General features: G+C 37.4%; 1 protein-coding gene across 3 annotated transcripts; it reads right to left on the bottom strand.

Moving 5' to 3' along the window:
- Window positions 1–354: 354 nt before the first annotated feature.
- LOC130461280 (uncharacterized) lies at window positions 355–19842 on the bottom strand. 3 transcript variants are annotated; one of them, XM_056829299.1, is made up of 4 exons: window positions 18980–19841; window positions 18182–18292; window positions 13617–13677; window positions 355–1161 (listed from the first exon to the last, which is right to left on the bottom strand). In XM_056829299.1, exon 4 carries the CDS (start codon window positions 1150–1152, stop codon window positions 466–468), a length of 687 nt encoding a protein of 228 aa, XP_056685277.1. In that variant the 5' UTR covers window positions 1153–1161; window positions 13617–13677; window positions 18182–18292; window positions 18980–19841; the 3' UTR covers window positions 355–465. The 3 variants fall into 3 exon arrangements, with proteins under 3 accessions (XP_056685277.1, XP_056685278.1, XP_056685279.1); XM_056829300.1 differs by lacking the exon at window positions 18182–18292 and having other exon boundaries at window positions 18980–19842; XM_056829301.1 differs by lacking the exons at window positions 13617–13677; window positions 18182–18292; window positions 18980–19841 and adding an exon at window positions 2633–3959.
- Between the last annotated feature and the right edge of the window lie 1937 nt (window positions 19843–21779).

Genomic DNA, 21779 nt, shown 5'->3' with positions numbered 1-21779 from the left:
CTCTTGGTTAGCCATATCCCTTCTCCTGAATAAATAAAAAGGCTACTTCAATATTGGTTGGACCCGACATTACTAAGGTACCGGTTCTACAACGAACCTACTCACAACAATAACACACTTAGGCGCCACCTAGGGGAAGAGTTGGCGCCACTTTCGGGCCTTCTCACCCCACTATTCGATGCAAGTAAATTTAGATGGTTGCTATTGACCCCCTTGCACATAAAATTTCATTGAAGAAATAACAATTAATCCCTTTGCAATACCCACACGATTTAGAATTGAGAATTAAACTTAAAGGATAACGAAAAAGGAAATTCTATTCTTTTATTAAAACTCCAATGAATAAGTCTTACATCCACTAATTCCATAACATTTATTCTCCAACTATAATAAAACTAAAAACCATAAATAGTAGCTTTGCTACTTTATTATTCAACGAAAAATAAAACTAAGGATTACATTTCTCTAGAGACTAACGTCATCACAACGATCATTTCTTTCCTTGTATTGCTCTGGAGTAAAGTCTCGATCATTAGGATCATCCAAGTCTTCTTCCGGATCCGATTCTTCATCCATAGCCTCATCATTTTGCTGTGGCTCACTATCAACCACATTATTCTCTTCAAGCTCATCTTCAGATCCACTGGATATCTCAATGGTTGGTTCAGGAACTATAGGGTTAGGATTCTCAATCTCTACCACATCATCATCACTATCCTCCTCAACATCACTAGCTTTCTCATCATGGATCATATCATCCTCACCATCACTTTCTATTCCTCCATAGCCCATACCAAAACCCGCAGAATACTTTCCATCCTCATAGCTAATTTCCGCAACCTCTAGGATAGTAGCAAGAACCTCAGAATCATACTTCCACCTACCATCACTAGTCCCATACTTGTACCAATTAGGGGTACCATCACTATAATGCATGTCACTGAACCTATTCTTGAGGTCTATGTAGGGGTTCTTATGGGGTAAACAATGTATAATCATACTAGCCATCATATCTTTGTGCCTAAGGTGGGGCATGTTCTTGGTCGAAGCCAAATAGTCACAAGCAAACACGATCTTCTGAACATACGTGCGAGGAGTCTCATTATCCATCTTCTCTAAGTATCCTAAACTGGTGAACTTAGAAGGTAGCATCCTTAATTCCTGAAAATTCACAACTCAAAAGTCTTACTAACGCGTTTCCATAGAAATTTCCAACCCCAAAAGGATACAATAAATAGTTCGTGAAGCCATACAATTTCAATGCACAAATATATGCTCAACATGAAATATGATGCAATTAATCACATAAAGCAAGATAAAACATGATTAGGACATATACATGGCAATTAATAATCCACATAATCACAAAAAATGCATTCTTAGACTAATATGCCCTTTCTTAATCTACCCATTTCTCTCTTGAAAATAATATTAATTTTCGAAATTAATTAAGAAATAACTCCTAACTTAGTTGAAATTATTTAAATTAAAATCGAAAATTAATAAAAATTATTGATTAATTAAATAAATAAATAAATAATTTTCGGATAAATAAAAGAAATCCGAAAAAATTAAAATATAAATTCGAAAAAAAATATTCGAATAAAATAAATAGATAAATAAATAATTAAAATAATTCGGATAATAAAATAATTTCCGAAATAAAATAAATAAATTCGAATTTAGTTCGAAATTTTCGAATAATAAAAAAATTCGGAAAAATTAATTAAATTAAATAATAATCCAAACCTTTCAACTTATTTCAAACGACCTAAAATAATTGGTATTTGACCTTTAAAATATTGAGTACTCAAAATAATACGTTTTGACTTTAGGAAAATAATTTTCGAAAATCCTAAAGTTCCGCAATCGTAGTTTAAGGGTTTACCACTTTGCACTATTAATTAATGCAAAGCAGCTCTCAAATTAGAGCTTTGCAAATACCACTTTGTAGTATTACTTACTACAAAGTAGCCTTAAGCTCTGATACCACTTTGTAACACCCTAATAATTCCTTGCTTTTATAAAACCATTTTCCAACTTAGAATAAAGGAATTACTAAAGCATTACCGCCACCGTGATAACGGCTAAGGCTATTACCAGAATTACGCAGCGGAATTTAATGTCAACTAACTTTTTAAAACATAATAAATTTAATGTTGAGGCCTCCTACAATTTGGAACCATAATGGCCCAAAACCCAAAGTATAAATAATTCAAACATTTTAAACAAATTTAAAATATTAAATAAAATAGTTTCAAAGAACGAAAACATGCAACTCTCTCAATCATCCCAAGCCACATGATTTCGATCGTACTTGATCTACCAACCTGCTATATTAATCTACTCCCCAACGATGCAAGTGCAAATGATGGATCATCATAGGGTCATTAAGGCAAAGGCCATGACCAGAAACACACAAAGCACGTAGTCAGCAAAAGCCGAGAACTTACAAGCATAGAGTAAATGCAAATAAAACATGCATCACTCACTAAATACTAATCAACATGCAAAAGCCATATAATTGTTAGGTTATGATACATATGACAATACATAAATCATGCGGAAAAACCATTAAGCCAGGAAACCATATTATTTACACATAATCATTTAGCATAGTATAGATGCATACACTTTGTAGCGTGCCTTCCCTAGCTGCGCCCGAACCGAACAAGAACAAGTCTTTAGGACTCCAAATGTCGTCCCTCCGCAGATAGTCCACAGTACGTCCGAATCCGCCTCAAGTTTGACCAACTAGAATGGCCCTTAAGGTAGTATAGATTTTCGGCTAGGTTAGTGCAAGTGTATGGCTGAATTTTCTTTCAAAAACTTACCCTTTAGAATACTTCAATCGTCTCTGTAAATAATGACCCTAGGCACTTATTTATAGAGGTATGGAAAAGGAACTGGAATCCTATTAGGATACTAATTAATTTAATTAGAATCCTTCTAGGACTCTATTAAATAAACTTTATCTAATAGGTTTAGGATTTAATCTTTTATCGAATCCTGATAGCTTTAGGATTCGCACACGAGCATCGCACGAGCACCGTACACCCGCGCAGGCCTTGCGGCCCACGCTGAGCGCACAACGCTCGGCCCATGCTGCTGTCCGCGCGCGCCTATGGCTTCGGCTGGGCCTGGCTTGCGCTGGGCCTGGTCGAGGCTTGGCGTGTGTTGGTGATGCGTGTGGCTTGTTGGGCGATGGCCTGGCTTCGTGCTGGGCCTTTGTCTAGCGAGCCTCGTCCGACGCTAATTCGTACGATACGCTTCCGATTAAATTCCCGATTTCAGAATTCATTTCCGATACGAACAATATTTAATATTTCCGATTCCGGAATTAATTTCCGTTTCGAACAAATATTTAATATTTCCGTTTCAGGAATTATTTTTCGATTCCGATAATATTTCCGATTCTGACAATATTTCCATTTCCGGCAATATTTCCGATTCCGGCAATATTTCCATTTACGGTAATATTTTCCGATACGTACCATGTTTCCGTTTCTGGCAACATCTACGACTTGGATAATATTTATATTTCCGATACGATCTATATTTCCGTTTCCGGCAATATCATCGTTTCCGGAGTATTCATTTCTTGCTTGTGACGATCTCAGCTCCCACTGAAACCAAGATCCGTCGATTCCGAATATCCATAGATAGAGTATTTAATGCCATTAAATACTTGATCCGTTTACGTACTATTTGTGTGACCCTACGGGTTCAGTCAAGAGTAAGCTGTGGATTAATATCATTAATTCCACTTGAACTGAAGCGGCCTCTAGCTAGGCATTCAGCTCACTTGATCTCACTGAATTATTAACTTGTTAATTAATACTGAACCGTATTTATTAGACTTAACATTGAATGCATACTTGGACCAAGGGCATTATTTCCTTCAGTCTCCCACTTGTCCCTAGGGACAAGTGTGCATTTCCTAATTCCTTTGTCACTTGATGCTTGCTCTTGAACATAAAGTAAGAGTTGTCATCCTTATTATGTCCAGTGGTGTTTCTCGGTTTCAGAGTTCAACTGATCAAATAAACAGATAATCATAGCCTATGATTCATCTGAGCACGGCCATGCATTTCACAGTTTCTAGCTCTCCGAGTGGCCTTGTACAACTTTTAAGCATCTCATCCCGATTTATGGGAGGACAATCCCAATCTTGCGATCTTGAGATTAGACTTCGTTTGATAGGTGATTACCTGAGCGTTGCCTTTATAGCCTCCTTTTACGGTGCGACGGTTGGTCAACGTCAAAGCAACCAGTTCTCAAACAAGTAATCTCAAATCACTCAGGTATTGAGGATTTAGTGTCTAATAATTTTAATGAAATTTACTTATGACAGATTTTCATCTCTTACAATAAAGTTTCATAGGTCTGTCCGATACTAGTCTTCCCAAAGTAAGTATCTATGCAAATGATTACGATATTGCCATGTCCACATAGTTCAAGAAACAGAACTACTAGTCATCTTGCATTCTAGTCGTCTAACGTTTTCTATGCGTCCAATTTTATAGAAAACCCCGACCAGGGACCATTTTCAACTTTTGACATTCAAGTTCACTTGATATACATTTCTTAGTCACAGGACTGGTCCTGACAGTCTATCTTGAATATTTCGTCAAATTTGAAGGGACTCATCATTTAATACTAAACCAAGATTAAATGGAATATGAAAATACATTTCACATATGATAAATGTTCAACCCCAATGTTTTGCAACCATGGGCCTCAAACCCATTTTTAAAACAGTTCATGGAATTTCAAAGCTATGCTTGATTTCCAGTGCTACAATGTGAGTGTTGCTTCTCACCTTGTTGCATAGGTTTAGTTATCATTCTTTGCCAATCTTAATATCCTTTTCTCGAATGTTCTCGAGATATGATGATAAGATCTTCTGAGTATGTTTATTTTGTGATCTAGTCTGTCCAGCTACAAGAGTGGTTCTACGCATTTTTCAATGAAGAATCATCAAGTCAGCAGGCATGTGATCTACCTAAGTTCAATGAAGAACTCATTAATACAAAAAACTCTGTTTTATTGCTTCTTAGGCAATAAGTACTTCTACTTCAACTGTTTGGGTTGCTAGTGATGCTTTGGTTGGATTTACTTATCCAAGCAGTTCACAGATATGTGGAAGACTTTCCAGCTGTATCTTAGAACATAGAAATTAATATTTAATTTCCCACGCAACAATTGATGGTCTCCAATCCATGTTGCCATTTCAAAACACGATGCTCTATAGCTCGTCCTTATCAATGGTTAACTCCAAAGGGTCTTGCTTGATCCTTTGCCAGTGTTTATGCATGTAGCATCAATATTTAGCATATCTTTATTTCCTTGAATCAAGAACTATTCCTATGTACCTTTTCAAGTACCATAAGTATTCTTGATCTCAATCTAGTTGATCTTCACTTAGATCAATAGAGATGGAATATGTTCGTCATGCCTAAAGTCATACGATACGTTTTTGGCGATCCTCATATTATATCATACATGATAAATTCTTTTGCAGAATAATTCCCAATTGAATTCTATTCATGTAAATTTAGCTTATCTAGTTTCAGTAGATACTAAATTCAGCTAAATTCTTTGACATATAATATAGGTTAAGAATCTCATTTAGACTCTTTGATGTTTAACTTAGTAAATGCTTATACATAGTTCAAACATCCTTTACTTAGATTTATTCACATGGGTCTAATATCTCCAATGGAGTCTTTCGTGTTTGATTTAGTAAATGCCATTACTTAATCCAAAACAATATCATAAGATCTTTGTAAATAGATCTTAATACCCAGTATGTACTAAGTTTCGCCATGGTCCATCATTGATGAATAATCTCAAATCTAAGTCATTAGCATTTGAATGTTATTTTACAATAAAGAGATATGTGTGTGATACACATAGGACCAATTAAGTTTTTATGTACTCCCACTAAACTTCTTATATATATATAAGAATTATGTACATTTTATGAAACTAAAATACATATTAGCTTCACTAAAATACATTTCTAATTCCCAATCGCTTGCTTGAATCTGTACTTAGATTTTATAAGCTAGCTTTCCTTTTCAAACATTTATTTGGATCCACAAATCCTATGACATACCATGTACATAGTTTATTCCAACATTTGATTGAAGAATACGTTTTGTCATCCAATTGTCATATGTACCAATATGCAATCATTACTTGAATTATAGACTTGAGCATTACGATTATGCATGAGGTTTCAACACAATCCATGCCATGAATTTGCTTGTAACCTTTTAGCAACTAATCTAGCTTTGTGTGTGAACACAATTCCATGTTTGATGGTTTTTTATCCTTAAAACAAACTTGCAACCAATAGGTGTGAAACTATTCTTGCAAATCAACAAAATTTCAATTTTGTCATCAAAACATTGAGTATGTTTTATGGCCTCTAACCATTTTAGGGAATCTGGGTTTCGTCATAGCTTTTTTACAGGTCACAAACTCATTAATCTACATGATAATAGTTTGAATGCAAGTTGTAGGTTTCTTCACTATCTAATAGAACAATTGCATAGTTTCAGTGACCTGAACTCCATGTTTCTTCACTATCTAATAGAAGAATCTCATAGTTTCAGTGATTTGAACTCTATGCCTACTTGGCTATAGAACAGGAAACAATAGAATATCAATAGCCACTTGAAAGTCCTTTGAATATTCTGTTCTCCTTGAAGCACTTGTAAAGTCTTCTAAGAGATGTCTATTCTTTAAAGCCACTTCTAAAGTCCTTAAAGAATAAGTTCGGATTTTCTGAAGCACTTCGAAAAGCCTCCGGAATGTCCGTTTATGTTTGTTGTTCGCCTCGAAAACTTTCGAGGTCTATTTTCTCCCACTTGTCATTTTGGAAACGAATCTCCAAAAGGACATTATTTCGAGCAAACAAACATTATGTTCTCAAAAATTCGTGGTAGAAAAAATACCCTTGTGTCTCATTTGAATAAATCACAATGAAACATATATCTATACTTGGGCCTTAGTTTGTTGTATGACAAACACTAAGCTCCCACTGAGTTTTGCAACTCTCTAGATATTTTATGAAAAGTTATTCTGAAATTACTTTTCAATAGCTTTGACGAATTTGGTTTAGTTTGGTGGTAGTTGAGCATTTTGTTTTAGAAATTATAGGAAAAGTCTTTATGATTCATCATTAATCGAATCAAGTACTAATTGACTTCGATTATTTCAACTAAGTTATGCCATATCTTATGGACCTAGATTGTGAAATTACAACACACAATCATTGATGATCATATTTGGTCTCAAGTAATCATCAACATGATCTAACCTAAATCTTTATGATTTCTTGCCAAGTGGATTTTATACTTCTGAATCTTTGAACTAGCCAAACAGATTCAACTTATATCACATTTGAGTAAATAAACCTATATTCACTCAAATCCATGTGAAATAATAAAGTCATAAAACCTTTCTTTGGCTTTGAACTCTATTGTCTAGGCGTTCTAACAATAGTTCATATCTTTTGTTACTTTCAACAAGTAAGACTAGTTGTCTTAAATTGATCTAGAAATCAATGAACTTTCAAAAGTCCATCAAAATAGAGCTTTTGAATGTTAACTTGTTGATATGGTCTAAACAACAATGCCAAAGATTAGTGGAACTCAAATCAAGGGGTTGATTTGAACCTAGTAAAGTTCTTATTGTTAAAGAGTTGTTTGTTTTAATCAAGCATATTGACTCAACCCGTAATTGACCATTTCATTCAAATAAACAAACAAACATTGTTTTTGTTTTTCTTGAATGTGAGTCTTTGTGTTTGAAACCAGAAATTTAGGTATGCTGATTATGGAACAAAATAGCCATTAAGTTCCAGCTTTTGAAAGGACTTAAAACAAACTAGATGACCCTACAACTAATGTAGCATTTCCATGCTTCATTTCCCATTTGTAGGTCATTAGTGTATCCTAGCTTCCATTGTTTGAGTTATTACCGAAGTAAGAACCTCAAGCGGTATATGATACCAAGGAAGTTTGATTTCTAGGTCACTTCTCTTTAAATATTAACTTTTAGGTAGAAACGGAATTGTAAATTCCTTTCACTTGTTCCTTGTTTTCCTATTTCTTGTACCCTTTCTTACAGTCTTAAGAATTGAATTCTTTAGTGTTGACTTTTATACTTTGTTAGACATGTCCAATGTCACTCCAACAAGGTTCTTACCATTTATGTTGAATATTCTGTTTCAACTAGACGATCTTACCAGAAGCTTCTAAAGTTCTCTAAGCATCGATCTATTCGAATGTCTAAGGACTAGACTCATTCGAGAATTAAATGGACAAAGATATTAGGTTGTTAACCATTGGTAAAGCTGAGCGTTTAAACTCAATGCTTTATGATCTCAAAACTACATTGTATTTTGAATTCACAAGCACCAATCGGTTTGCCATTCGGCTTTGATATTCGAAAACAACCATAAAAGTCCCTAAAAGAAACGTACATTTTAAATTGCTCATTTTCTCTCATTTCCGTGAATCGTTCTCGGATTCACTACCAATCGAGGAAATTTACTGTTACCTTTCTAAAAGGATTTACTACAGTGCAAGATATTTAATTATAAATAATAATTAAAACATACATTGAAGCATGCAAAGTCTAAACATTTATCATGAATAATAACTTGAAATTAAAGCAATCATGCAATTCAAACAAGTTATTAGCATTTTATTCGAGTTATGTGCTCCGGCAGGTGTGAATAAAATGATTCCAAGATCCTAAAACCATTGAAGAATTCAGCACAGTTTGTCGACTCAATCCTAAAACATTTTAGGTAAGCAAAAACCTTTTGCTAATAGTCTAGAAACTATTCTTGGTTGATAGGTACGTCTAAGAACTTATTAGGTAAACCTATCGATTTTTCCACGACATAAAAGGACTCCATACTTATATCGTTGAGTTTCACCAAAACTAACATGTACTCACAATTATTTGTGTACCTTGCCCCTTTAGGACCAATAAGTAACACCTCGCTGAGCGAAAACTATTACTAGATTGATGTAAAGGATATCCAAGCATGTGTATATTTTGGCATGGCACCTTTTAACTCAATTTTTAAGTTTGGAACTTAAGGCTCTTACTATGTTGGTTAGATTTTAAGTGAACTAAAATCCTTAATCATGCAACATAATCCAGCCACAATCTCATGCATAATTAAGACATATTTAAAGCAATAAATAACTTAAAGCATGCATAAGATAAATGTGATCTAGTATGGCCCGACTTCATCTTGAAGCTTCAACTTCAAAGTCCGTCTCGAAAATCTCCGTGGGAGGCACAATTTTCTTCAAATAGGATAAGCTATAATTAAACTAATTACCACTATTTGATGGTACGCAGACCATATTTGAATTGAAAAACAATTTTGGTACTTTAGACCAATTACATTCAAATTAATGGTACGCATACCATATTTTCTATCCTATTTGGGCCATACTAGTCACTTCATAACCTGCAAAACAGTACATATACATTATATACCATTCACCCATTCATTATCATGAATGGCCCACATAGCTGGTTAGTAAAACACGTTATGCATCACATAAATATTTGCAGCAATTAATCAAGGGCACCAATAATCTACAAATTATTCAGTCCTTATTAATTCTAATCAAGTTGTTTTAACCTTAAGGATTTGTAGACCTAATCAAGAGTTTATGACTAAAAATGCTCCCACTAAAACCAATAAATTCATATGCTTTCCTAATTTTAAACAAAAAAATGTATTTCTAGTCTAACCGGAAACATACAAATTTAATTAAAATTTAAAGCTCATATAAATTTATAATTGAATCCACATATTTAATTTATTTTCAGTCATATTTAAATTAATTCATGATTTTAATTTTAGTAAAATAATTAGAATAAATGAAATTTATTATAATTATAATATTCAAAATTAAAATCCAAGAAAACAATTTAAATTATTAATTTTAAAATTAATTAAAATTACATAAACTGAAAATTTCAAATTAAAGTTTTAAAACGATCTAATCGTAACACAAGGTACACAACATCACCACGCAACGCACAGCCATAGGCCACACGCACGCAGCCATCGATGGCCATGTGCGCGCAGCCCATGTGCTGCGTCGCATCTGCTGCTGCTCACCATCGCAAGGCATCATCGAAGCACGCTCGCTGCTCACCATCGCTGGGCGCGCGCCAGCGCTCGCTGCGCACGAGGCTTCGATGCAGACGTAGCACTCGTCGCACGCGAGCCAGCGCTCGCTGCGCGCGAGGCTTCGATCGCTGGGCGAGGCAGTGCGCGTTGCACGCGACTGCTCGCTGCCTTGCTCTCGCCCTTTCCCACTCGCCCATCGCACACAGCACACGACACAAGGCAGGGCTGTTGCCTTATGCTCGTGCACCATAGCCTTGCTCATTGCATTCGTACCGCATGGGCGACAAGCTCCTTTGCTCGTCGTCGCATGCCCGCACTATACAACACCCCTTAAGGGTAACACGTAGCGTCCATTGCTTTGTGCGTGCAAGTTATATGAGCGAATCGCATAAAAAATTAAAAATTTTATTTTCAAAATTAATGACAAATTAATAAATCATATTAATTTCATAATTTTAGGGCGAAAAATCGAAAATTTATTAATTAATTGATTTCCGATTAACATGGATTCAAGTCTAGGTCATAAAAATTTAAAATTTAACACAAATTTACAATTTTTATGGTGGTTTTTAATCATAGGTATCTAATTAAATTATTAACTAATTATGAAAATTAAATTAATTCTAAATTATTCCAATTTTCAACAAATTAATCATAATTATAAATTAGATTGCATAATTAACAAGGCTAGGCATTCAAACTTGTTAAACATATACAGTAGGTCAATCAAAATTCAAGATTTATCAACAAGAATCGCAAATATTTAATTTAACATCTTAAATTTACAAACTTTTGTGTTCAAAAAACTAAAACCTCCGAAAAGTCATAGTTAGCCTTCGAATTTCGGAATTCTGGGTTCGGCTGAAAATTATTATTTTTGTCAAAATTTTAGAATGCCTTTTACATGCGGAATTGACACAAAAATCACTCGATTTGGATGAGTAACGAAGAAACTGCCGAAAAACTGCGTACATATAATTAAATAAACGCAATTTGCAATTAATTAACAATTACGAAAATTAATCACCCCTTTTAATTCCTTGCAAATTTGTGAAATTTAACCATGTTATGCAATTTAGATTATGAAAATAATAAGAGGCTCGTAATACCACTGTTAGGTTATGATACATATGACAATACATAAATCATGCGCGCGGAAAAACCATAAAGCCAGGAAAGCATATTATTTACACATAATCATTTAGCATAGTATAGATGCATACACTTTGTACCGTGCCTTCCTTAGCTGCGCCCGAACCGAACAAGAACAAGTCTTTAGGACTCCAAATGTCGTCCCTCCGTAGATAGTCCACAGTACGTCCGGATCCGCCTCAAGTTTGACCAACTAGAATCGCCCTTAAGGTAGTATAGATTTTCGGCTAGGTTAGTGCAAGTGTATGGCTGAATTTTCTTTCAAAAACTTACCCTTTAGAATACTTCCGTATAGATTTTCGGCTAGGTTAGTGCAAGTGTATGACCCTAGGCACTTATTTATAGAGGTATGGAAAAGGAACTGGAATCCTATTAGGATACTAATTAATTTAATTAGAATCCTGCTAGGACTCGCACACGAGCATCACACGAGCTAATAGGTTTAGGATTTAATCTTTTATCGAATCCCGATAGCTTTAGGATTCGCACACGAGCATCACACGAGCACCGTACACCCGCGCAAGCCTTGCGGCCCACGCTGAGCGCACAACGCTCGGGCCATGCTGCTGTCCGCGCGCGCCCATGGCTTCGTTTGGGCCTGGCTTGCGCTGGGCCTTGTCAAGGCTTGGCGTGTGTTGGTGATGCGTGTCGCTTGCTCGGCGATGGCCTGGCTTTGTGCTGAGCCTTCGTCTAGCGAGCCTCGTCCGACGCTAATTCGTACGATACGCTTCCGATTAAATTCCCGATTTCGGAATTCATTTCCGATACGAACAATATTTAATATTTCCGATTCCGGAATTAATTTCCGTTTCGAACAAATATTTAATATTTCCGTTTCCGGAATTATTTTCCGATTCCGATAATATTTCCGATTCTGACAATATTTCCTTTTCTGGCAATATTTCCGATTCCGGCAATATTTCCATTTCCGATAATGTTTTCCGATACGTACCATATTTCCGTTTCCGGCAACATCTACGACTTGGATAATATTTATATTTCCGATACGATCCATATTTCCGTTACCGGCAATATCATCGTTTCCGGAGTATTCATTTCTTGCTTGTGACGATCTCAGCTCCCACTGAAACCAAGATCCATGACGATGCCATTAAATACTTGATCCGTTTACGTACTATTTGTGTGACCCTACGGGTTCAGTCAAGAGTAAGCTGTGGATTAATATCATTAATTCCACTTGAACTGAAGCGGCCTCTAGCTAGGCATTCAGCTCACTTGATCTCACTGAATTATTAACTTGTTAATTAATACTGAACCGCATTTATTAGACTTAACATTGAATGCATACTTGGACCAAGGGAATTATTTCCTTCAATAATAACAATTCAAACAATCATGAGATACAAGACTCGACTCTTGACTCGACTCTTGACTCACAATTTAATTAGAATAAGCTTCGAACGGGCCAAAAGAATAATCCACAAAGGGAAAAGGTGATGGGATCCAACCAAACACCAAATATAATAATAATAAAATCGGGCCATACCGAGTGTCGGGCCATACCGACGGAATTCCTGCGCATAATATAAATGAAACGTCTTGTATCATTAGTAGGAGTACGAGCTTTCCGGCAAGACTCCCCCCATTGTTCTTACTCAAGGTATATACGTTCCAAGAGTTTTGAAGCTTGTTCTGGTTGCACTTTACGTTTATTAATATTTTATTAAAGGCGAACTCAAGACTCACCAACATGCACACATACAATTAATAAACAACAACCAAAACAATCTTATTTTAATGCTTTAGGACTTGTGATCAACAAGGCAAGACACTTGTGAAATTACTACCATGTTCCTCTTCACAAAAGTGAGATTCCACATCATGCACATTAACATGAGGGTTGTGCCCTTGCACGACAAATCCTAATTCATTTCATATATAATATTCCCAACTGAACCCTACATGTGCGGTGGCTTACGTGAGCGAACCCTTCACATGTAGTAAAATAAATAGTACGACGAGGTACCAATAATGGCTCAAAGTATGCTAGACATCCCGTACAATAGCATACAATTAAATAATCCATCCCTTGCATGTGAATGAACCATACATGCATAAATATTGAACAACATGATTGACAATGAAATCCATGCTCATAACAATTTCAACATGCTTGTTCAACAATTAATCCAACAAATCCAACATCACAAATCACATGCTCGTTCATCAAAATAGACATGATTCCACATAATGTAATTCACAACATCAACAATCATGTTATGCCATTGACAAAAAGGTGTGGTCGCCCTAGACTTGTACGTACCTTGAATACCTATGCGTAGGGGCCACTTTGCAATAACGAGCACTCAACTAGAAATCACCTCCTATCATCAAAATAATGAACTTAAATTATTTCCATGTTCATTAAATTTCCAGCAACTTTATAAAAATTAAAACTTCCTTTAGACTTTAGAATTCAATCGTTTTTCAATAATAAAGTCGTCTCAATTTGCAAAAATCAATCCCTAGTACAAAAACATACTTTTTCCGCATTTAAAATCAATAAAAAACAACACTTTAAACCTTTATTCAAATCTGAAAATATAATTGATTATCATAATTAAAATCATCACCTAATTATGCTAATCAATTGACTCATTAGGTCTAGGTTAAAACCCTAACTTGAAAATCCCAATAACACAAGTTTAATATCATAAAAATCCATGCTTTACTAAATAAACAAATCTAAAAATTCATACTTTAATAATTAAAACAAACCTAATGAATCACAACACACAAATCCTCAAACCACGGTATTCATAACCGGTTCCCAGCATTTTAATTTCTCAAAACAACATTAACATAATAATTTGAAATACGGAATTTAAATAGAATAGGTAAGGAAGAAGAGAATTATACCAATCCGGCCTATAGCTCGGAACAATCACGAATTAGGGTGATTGGGCGAAAAATTGAACAAGAACGAACACGAACAACACACACACACACACGCACCAACCGTGTGTGGGTGTGCGCGCAGCAACGAGGGACGAGGCACAGGCGCGCGCTGCGCGAGGGAGAGGCAACAGGGGCGCGCTGATGTGCGCGAGGAGGGAGCAAGGGGCGCGCTGCGTGCGCGAGGGAGAGAGAGCAGGGGCGCGCTGGTGCGCGAGGAAGAGAGGGCAAGGGGCGCGCTGGTGCGCGAGCAAGAGAGAGCAAGGGGCGCGCTGGGCGCGAGGAGAGGGAGAGGGGCGTGCGAGTGTGCGGGGCGTGAGGCCGAGCGCACGATGGGCACGAGCACGGGTGTGCGTGCGTGCGGACGAGAGGAGAGAGGGAGAGGAGTGAGGTACAAGAAATCAAAAAGGGGTTTATGAAATTTTAGGGGTTTATTTAATGATGGGGAGTCCTATTTATAGGCTCCCTAATCCCTTGATGGGCTAGGCTTAGGATATTTGAGTTGGGCTTAGGAATTAAATGAATTGGGCTAGCTTAGGATTTAAATGAAACTGTTTGGATTGGACTTGATTAATAAAACGAACTGGACTTTTATTTAAAACCCGAAGCTTTTAAAAATCATTTGCAACTCATTTAATTTCCCGACTCAAGAATTAAATTCGTTTCGTAATTAATTAAAATAATAAATATTCTAATTAATTAAAATACATTAAATACATTTAAATATTATTTAAATGCTAATAAATCGTAAAATGCTTTATAAATATAATAAAATATATTTATAAATATTATAAAAATACGAGGTATTACAAGTTTAAAATGCCTACAGAAGTTGTAGCATGACCTTGGAATGATAGAAAGAGTACCCAAGCCCCTGGTAGGTTTCGGGGACGTGTTGTCCGTCCAATCGGCTCCATCGTGCTTCCCGTCTCAATTGGCACACCTCCAGTAACTAAAGAAGGTGCTGTCAGGTTCATAATTGTGGCAAGTCTCACCTCCTTTAACATTATATTAGGCCGCCCAGCCCTCAATGATCTGAAAGCAGTGATTGTCCCTCACTTACCGTTGATTAAATTTGTGGGAAGCAATGGAGACATTGGAGCCATCTATGGAAACCAACAACTGGCCAGGGATTGCTACCTATCTATGTTGGAACCGGCAACTTGGGGAGCGTCTCCTAGAAAAAGTGAGCAGTTGAAGCCCCAGAAAAAAGAGCGAAGAGCCAAGGAGATGCCCATGGCCCATAGTGCGGACAGGCGACCCGAGCCAGTGGGAGCACACTATGACATAGTCTTAGATCTAGAGGAGCCGTCCCGAACGATTCCTATTGGAATTCCCCCTGATGATCCCATGACAGCGGCATTAGTACAGCTGCTGAGAGAATACAAAGAAATATTCACCTTCATAGTAGAGGAAATGCCAGGCATTGACCCAGCAGTAACAGTATACAAGCTAAATGTAGATAGTACTATGAAGTCAGTACGATAGAAGAAAAAGAATCATGGTGAGGCCAGAAACTTAGCCGCCGTCGCTGAAGTGCAAAAACTGATGGATGTCGGCTTAATACGCCCATGCCAATACCCTGACTGGGTAGCCAATGTAGTGCTAGTGCCCATGCCGAACGGGACGTGGAGAATGTGCGTCGATTATACTGACTGAAACAAAGCCTGCCCAAAGGACAGCTTCCCATTACCAAAGATAGATCATCTTGTCGACTCGACGGCAGGACACGCAATGATGAGCTTTATGGATGCCTACTCTGGGTTTCATCAAATTCCCTTGTGGCCTGAAGATCAGGAGAAGACATCGTTTGTCACAGAGCAGGGCTTGTATTGTTACAAAGTGATGTCGTTCGGCCTAAAGAATGCACCAGCTACCTTCCAACGCTTAGTGAACACAATTTTCGCGAAACAGCTTGGCAGGAATATAGAAGCTTATATTGATGACATGATAGTAAAGAGCAAGCATCGAACAGACCACCTCGAAGACTTGCGGGAGACCTTTGAGACCCTTCGAGCATACCAAATGAGACTTAATCCCAAGAAATGCATCTTTGGAGTCACCTCTGGAAAGTTCTTTGGTTTTCTAATTGATGAAAGAGGCATAGAGGCAAATCCTGACAAAGTACAAGCAGTCATCACTATGACGTCCCCAAAAACAGTTAAAGATGTGCAACGTCTGACTGGTTGTCTAGCCGCCTTGGGACGTTTTCTGTCCAGAGTTGGGGATAAGTGTCATTACTTCTTCAGCACCATCAAAAAGGGCACCCAGTTCGAAAGGACGCCACGGGCAGAAGCTGCCTTCCTTCGCCTAAAAGATCACTTGCACACCCTGCCGCGCCTTATCAGCCCTCTCCAAGGGGAAGCCTTATGTCTATATCTCGCCATCTCGGATCATGCTCTAAGTGTCGTCCTACTCACTGAAAGAGAAGGAATACAGTTACCCGTCTACTTCATCAGCCATATGCTGCAGAATGCCGAGCTCAAGTACCCCACTGTCGAAAAAGTCGGCTTAACATTGTTCTTAGCCAGCAAGAAGCTCCGTCCTTACTTTTTGGCCCATCAACTAATAGTGTACACAGATCAACCTCTGAAGCGGCCATTCACCAATCTGGAAGCGTCTAGAAGAATGCTCAATTGGGCAATCGAACTCAACGCATTTGACATCTCATATGAACCCCGAAAGGCAATAAAAGGGCAGGCATTTGTTGACTTAATTGTAGAAATGACTAGGCCTGCTTACATGAAAAATGATAAGAAACCATGGATAATCCATGTAGATGGGTCCGCCACCCAAAATGGGTGTGGAGCCGGCACCATCTGTGAATCACCAGAGGGAGACATATATGAGTATGCCATGCGTTTCAATTTTCAGGCGTCAAACAATTAGGATGAATATGAAGCTTTGATATGTGGAATCCAAATGAGCAAAGCAGTAGGAGCAGAAGAGATTCTGGTTTTATCTGACTCACAGCTAATTGTCAGCCAAGTGAAGGGAGAATACGAAGCAAAGGACGGCGCCATGATAAAATACTTGGATATCGTCCGCCAAGAAATACAACCACTGACTAATTTTGAGGTGCGACATATTCCCCGGGCAAAGAACAACAAAGCAGACGCCTTGTGCAAGTTGGCTAGCTCTGTGTCCTGCGACACCCCATGGCATGTATTTTGGGAGGTAAAACAAACTAAAAGCATTGACGTTGCGGGTATATCTATCCTAGATCGGACGGCCACCTGGATGGACGACATAGTCAACTTCAAAATGAATGGGAATATCCCTGAAGATCCCAAGCAGGCAGAAAGGCTGCAAAAGAAATGCACCTGGTTCGAGATGTGGAATGGAACCTTATACAAGAAAGCCTTCTCACGACCTCTTCTCCGCTGTGTAACCCCAGAAAAGGGGCATGAGGCTCTAGAAGATTTGCATCAAGGGTTATGCAGCTCTCACATAGGGGGGAGGGCCTTGGCAGAAAAAGCTCTAAGAACTGGTATTACTGGCCCACTCTCAAAGAAGACGCACTCAACTTGGTTAAGCGATGCGATAAATGTCAACGGTTTTCTCATCTAATTCGACGGCCGGCTCAGAAGCTAACACCCATTACAAGTCCCATACCATTTGCTAAATGGGGGATGGACTTACTAGGTCCTTACACAACAGCCCCAGGAGGAGTGTGTTATGTGATAGTAGCTGTTGATTACTTCACTAAATGGGTAGAAGGTTAAGCCCTAAAAAACACCAAGTGTAACGCCCCGACTTTTCGGCTCCTTAATTAGCGGTAATAAACCGTATTTAACTGATCATTAGCAGCGGAATCAGGCATAATTAATCCTGGGACCTGTGGGTATGGGCCCACAAATAAAATAATCCTTAATAACATTCCATAAATAATACAACTTTCCCAAAATAAATATAACAGGATATCTTAACAACCTCAGTAACAGGATTTCCATAATAAATAATTTCTCATCTCGATATCTCCATAATAAATAACCAACTCCAGTAATAACTCTCATTTGAGAAACTTGAGCTCCTTAATCGAACCTGTACATCATCATAAAAATAGGAAACAGGAAAAACACAGAAAAATCCAAAAATGAGTGGAAAACTCAGTAATATTACTCCAGCCCGTCAAAACGATTTTATTTTGAAAATCATTTGGCACATATCAATCATTAACATTTATTGTTCGAAAATAACTAACTCAATCTCGCTATCTTGAAAACTGTGTCGGCAAGGAGTCATTTCCTTTACAGCTCATTGGCAAGTACAGGCTTTGGCGGGACTTTTCTTACATCTTTTCAGGGGGGACTATTTCCCAAACTTTAACTTTAACATGGCCTCTACCTGTAACTTGCCCATTTACTAGTTCAGTACACTTTTCCAAGCCGACAAAAACAACATCGTTTTTCTTTAAAATAACTTTATAAAAATCATAATTATTTCCGAACAATTAACATCATAAAATAGTAACATATTATCATGATTGTACTCATAAAACTTTAACTCATATGTCATAGCATCATCACATAAATCACGTAATATTCACATAGGGATCATATAATCACACATATTGCATATACGGGCATGTAAAACTTAAATGCTGAACATAAACATAATATATTTTTACACACGGGCATATATATAATTAATGGACATAAAAATTACAATAACATAATATAAACTTTTATATACGGACACATAAATATAATTGCTGGAAATAAGTATTACCTCGATCGCTTTTTTTCTTTAACACCGTACGTAGACTCCCATAATTGAAATATAAAAGCTTCGTCACTAATTATAAACCTTTGACTAATCTCCAATGACAACTTAATTTATTCCATGGAAAGCTCAAAAATGATTATCCTTGCTAGGCATGCTAGAAACTCACGGCCCACTTGAGAATAAGAAGTCCATAATACTTTGGGTGGTTTTAATTTATCAATAGATGAATAATAGAGAAACAGTAGCAATTATTTCAGCAAAAAGCAGAGAAGAAGAAGACGCAAGGCAACAACTCCAAACTCTTGGAAAATGGCGCAGCATCAAAAGGACCACCGACACGGAGGAGCTCCGGCGGCGTGCGGCGTCTGACAAGGTGGAGAAGGAGGTGGTGGCAACAACATGGCCTAGCTGCCCGAAACAGCAGGTATAAGAGAGAGAAATTGAGCAATTTCGGGTTTCGGTTTTTTTTACAAATGTTTGGGTATTTAATTGGTAATGCTTATGGGTATTTTGGTGGAGAATGGAGCTCGAATTATATGGCTATGGAGGTCCAAAGCTCACGAAAAAGAGGAGGAATCAATGGAAAAATACCCAATTTGAATTAACAATAAACTAAATATTGGAGATGGGGTTTTAAACTTGCAATTTACTGAACATTTGAAAGCTAATTTATAGAGATTTGTTGACATGATGAGTCATGAAAAGGAAGAAATTGTTTAGACATTTGGCTATCAGAAATTCTGCCACGCAAGGAAGGAGAAGGGAGAATGAGTTTTGCAATGAATTTGGACTCAAAGAAGAAAAGTCAACACAGCTTGGTTTACAAGCTCCCATTTACACGTATAAAGGGAAGGATGATGAAGAAAATGGGCTTTGGTCTCTTTATTTGACCAAGGGTAAAATTATAAATTCCCATCCAAGAATAGAACAAAATTTTCTTTTTGAGTAAGAATGGGTTTGAACGAGCAACTTGCGGATGAAAAATAAGTTGGGCTCAAATAATTGATGTTATGTCAAAAAAAAAAAGTAGACATAATAGGATAATTAAAAGTAATATCGGAAAAATTTAGGACGTAATTACGTTAACGTAATTACAGAATAATAAAAGAGGCTTAAAAAAAGACGGGGTGTTACACCAAGGCACAGGATGTGAGAGCCTTCATTTGGGAAAACATCATCACTAGATTTGGTGTTCCTTAATCTATCGTCTTCGATAATGGGCCACAATTCAAGACGCCCAAGTTAGAAAACTGGTTAGCTGATCATGGCATCACGGCATGTTTCACGTCAGTAGGCCGTCCTCAAGCAAATGGACAGGTGGAGGCATTCAACAAATCATTTCTGAAAGTATGAAAAAGAAGCTTGATGAGGCTAAAGGCTTGTGGGCCGACGAGTTACCCAACGTCCTATGGTCCATACGGACCACGGGAAAAAAACTCCACAGGAGAGATACCATTTTTATTAGCATATGGAGCTGAAGTCGTCCTACCAATAGAAATGTGTGAACCAACTCTGCGCGTCATGTTATTTGATGAAAATTCCAACTGGGAGATGATGAATGAGGCTTTGGATTTCCTACCAGAAATTAGAGGGAACGCGGCTTTAAGACAACAGCTTTACAAACTTCGAATGACCAGAGCGTACAACAAAAAAGTCTCCAGACGAATTCTAAAAGTTTGAGATTATGTACTAAGTAAGATGGAAGTCGTTGGACGTGCTAATGAGCAAGGGAAACTCACTCCCACCTAGGAAGGTCCATATGAGATCTACGAGGAAGTTCGTGATGGTACTTACTGGATTCAAGACATGCAGGGGCGTCCAATTCTACGTACTTGGAATTAATGCAGATAACTTAAAGAAATATTTTTTCTAAGTTTGAAGTCTATGTTCTCTTGATTTTACTATCATCTTGTAAGAATGAAGACGTCTTCACAAAAGACGCATCATGTAGCACGGCTTGTTAAGTTTTAATGAAAAATCTCCCTGCAAGCCGGACTTGCAGCAGAATTTTATTTATGTCACATGCATAACTCAATGACCCAAAAAGCAGTCTAACATTAATATTCTCCTAAGACTAAAAGACTAGTCGTTTAAAGGCCTAAGAATTGGCCCAGATTATCACCCTCACTAGGCTGATCACCTAGAACACAGGGGACACACATTCCAAAAAGCTATATAAAATAGCTAAAGACCTTAGCAAAAAGCACCAAAGGCAAGTATTGCCGTCCCTATTTAAGGGGGAAGGCTATATTAAGTTGAACTAACCAACACCATAAAAAATAAACAGGAAAAGCAAAATTAGATAAGGCAAAAGACAAAACGTCCATTCTAGGACGCCTGTTCATTCCAATTAGTCAATTATAATTACAAATTATACGCAAAGAGACCTTAAGGAAGGCATCACAAAAACAAAGTCACAAAATAAAAATACAAGGCCCCTAAATGCTTCATTCATCATCATCATCAGGAACAAATTCAGGAGGAGGACGTCCTTCCTTCAAGGCCTTCTCCACCTCCACGTGATGATCCATGTGAAGGAAATAATGCCCTTGGTCCAAGTATGCATTCTATGTTAAGTCTAATAAATGCGGTTCAGTATTAATTAACAAGTTAATAATTCAGTGAGATCAAGTGAGCTGAATGCCTAGCTAGAGGCCGCTTCAGTTCAAGTGGAATTAATGATATTAATCCACAGCTTACTCTTGACTGAACCCGTAGGGTCACACAAATAGTACGTAAACGGATCAAGTATTATCTATGAATATTCGGAACCGACGGATCTTGGTTTCAGTGGGAGCTGAGA

Source organism: Spinacia oleracea, chromosome 5, assembly GCF_020520425.1.
Source record: "Spinacia oleracea cultivar Varoflay chromosome 5, BTI_SOV_V1, whole genome shotgun sequence".
In the NCBI taxonomy this organism is placed as follows: domain Eukaryota; kingdom Viridiplantae; phylum Streptophyta; class Magnoliopsida; order Caryophyllales; family Amaranthaceae; genus Spinacia; species Spinacia oleracea.
The sequence above is the reverse complement of the archived record's forward strand: the minus strand, read 5'-3'. Positions and strand labels throughout refer to the sequence as shown.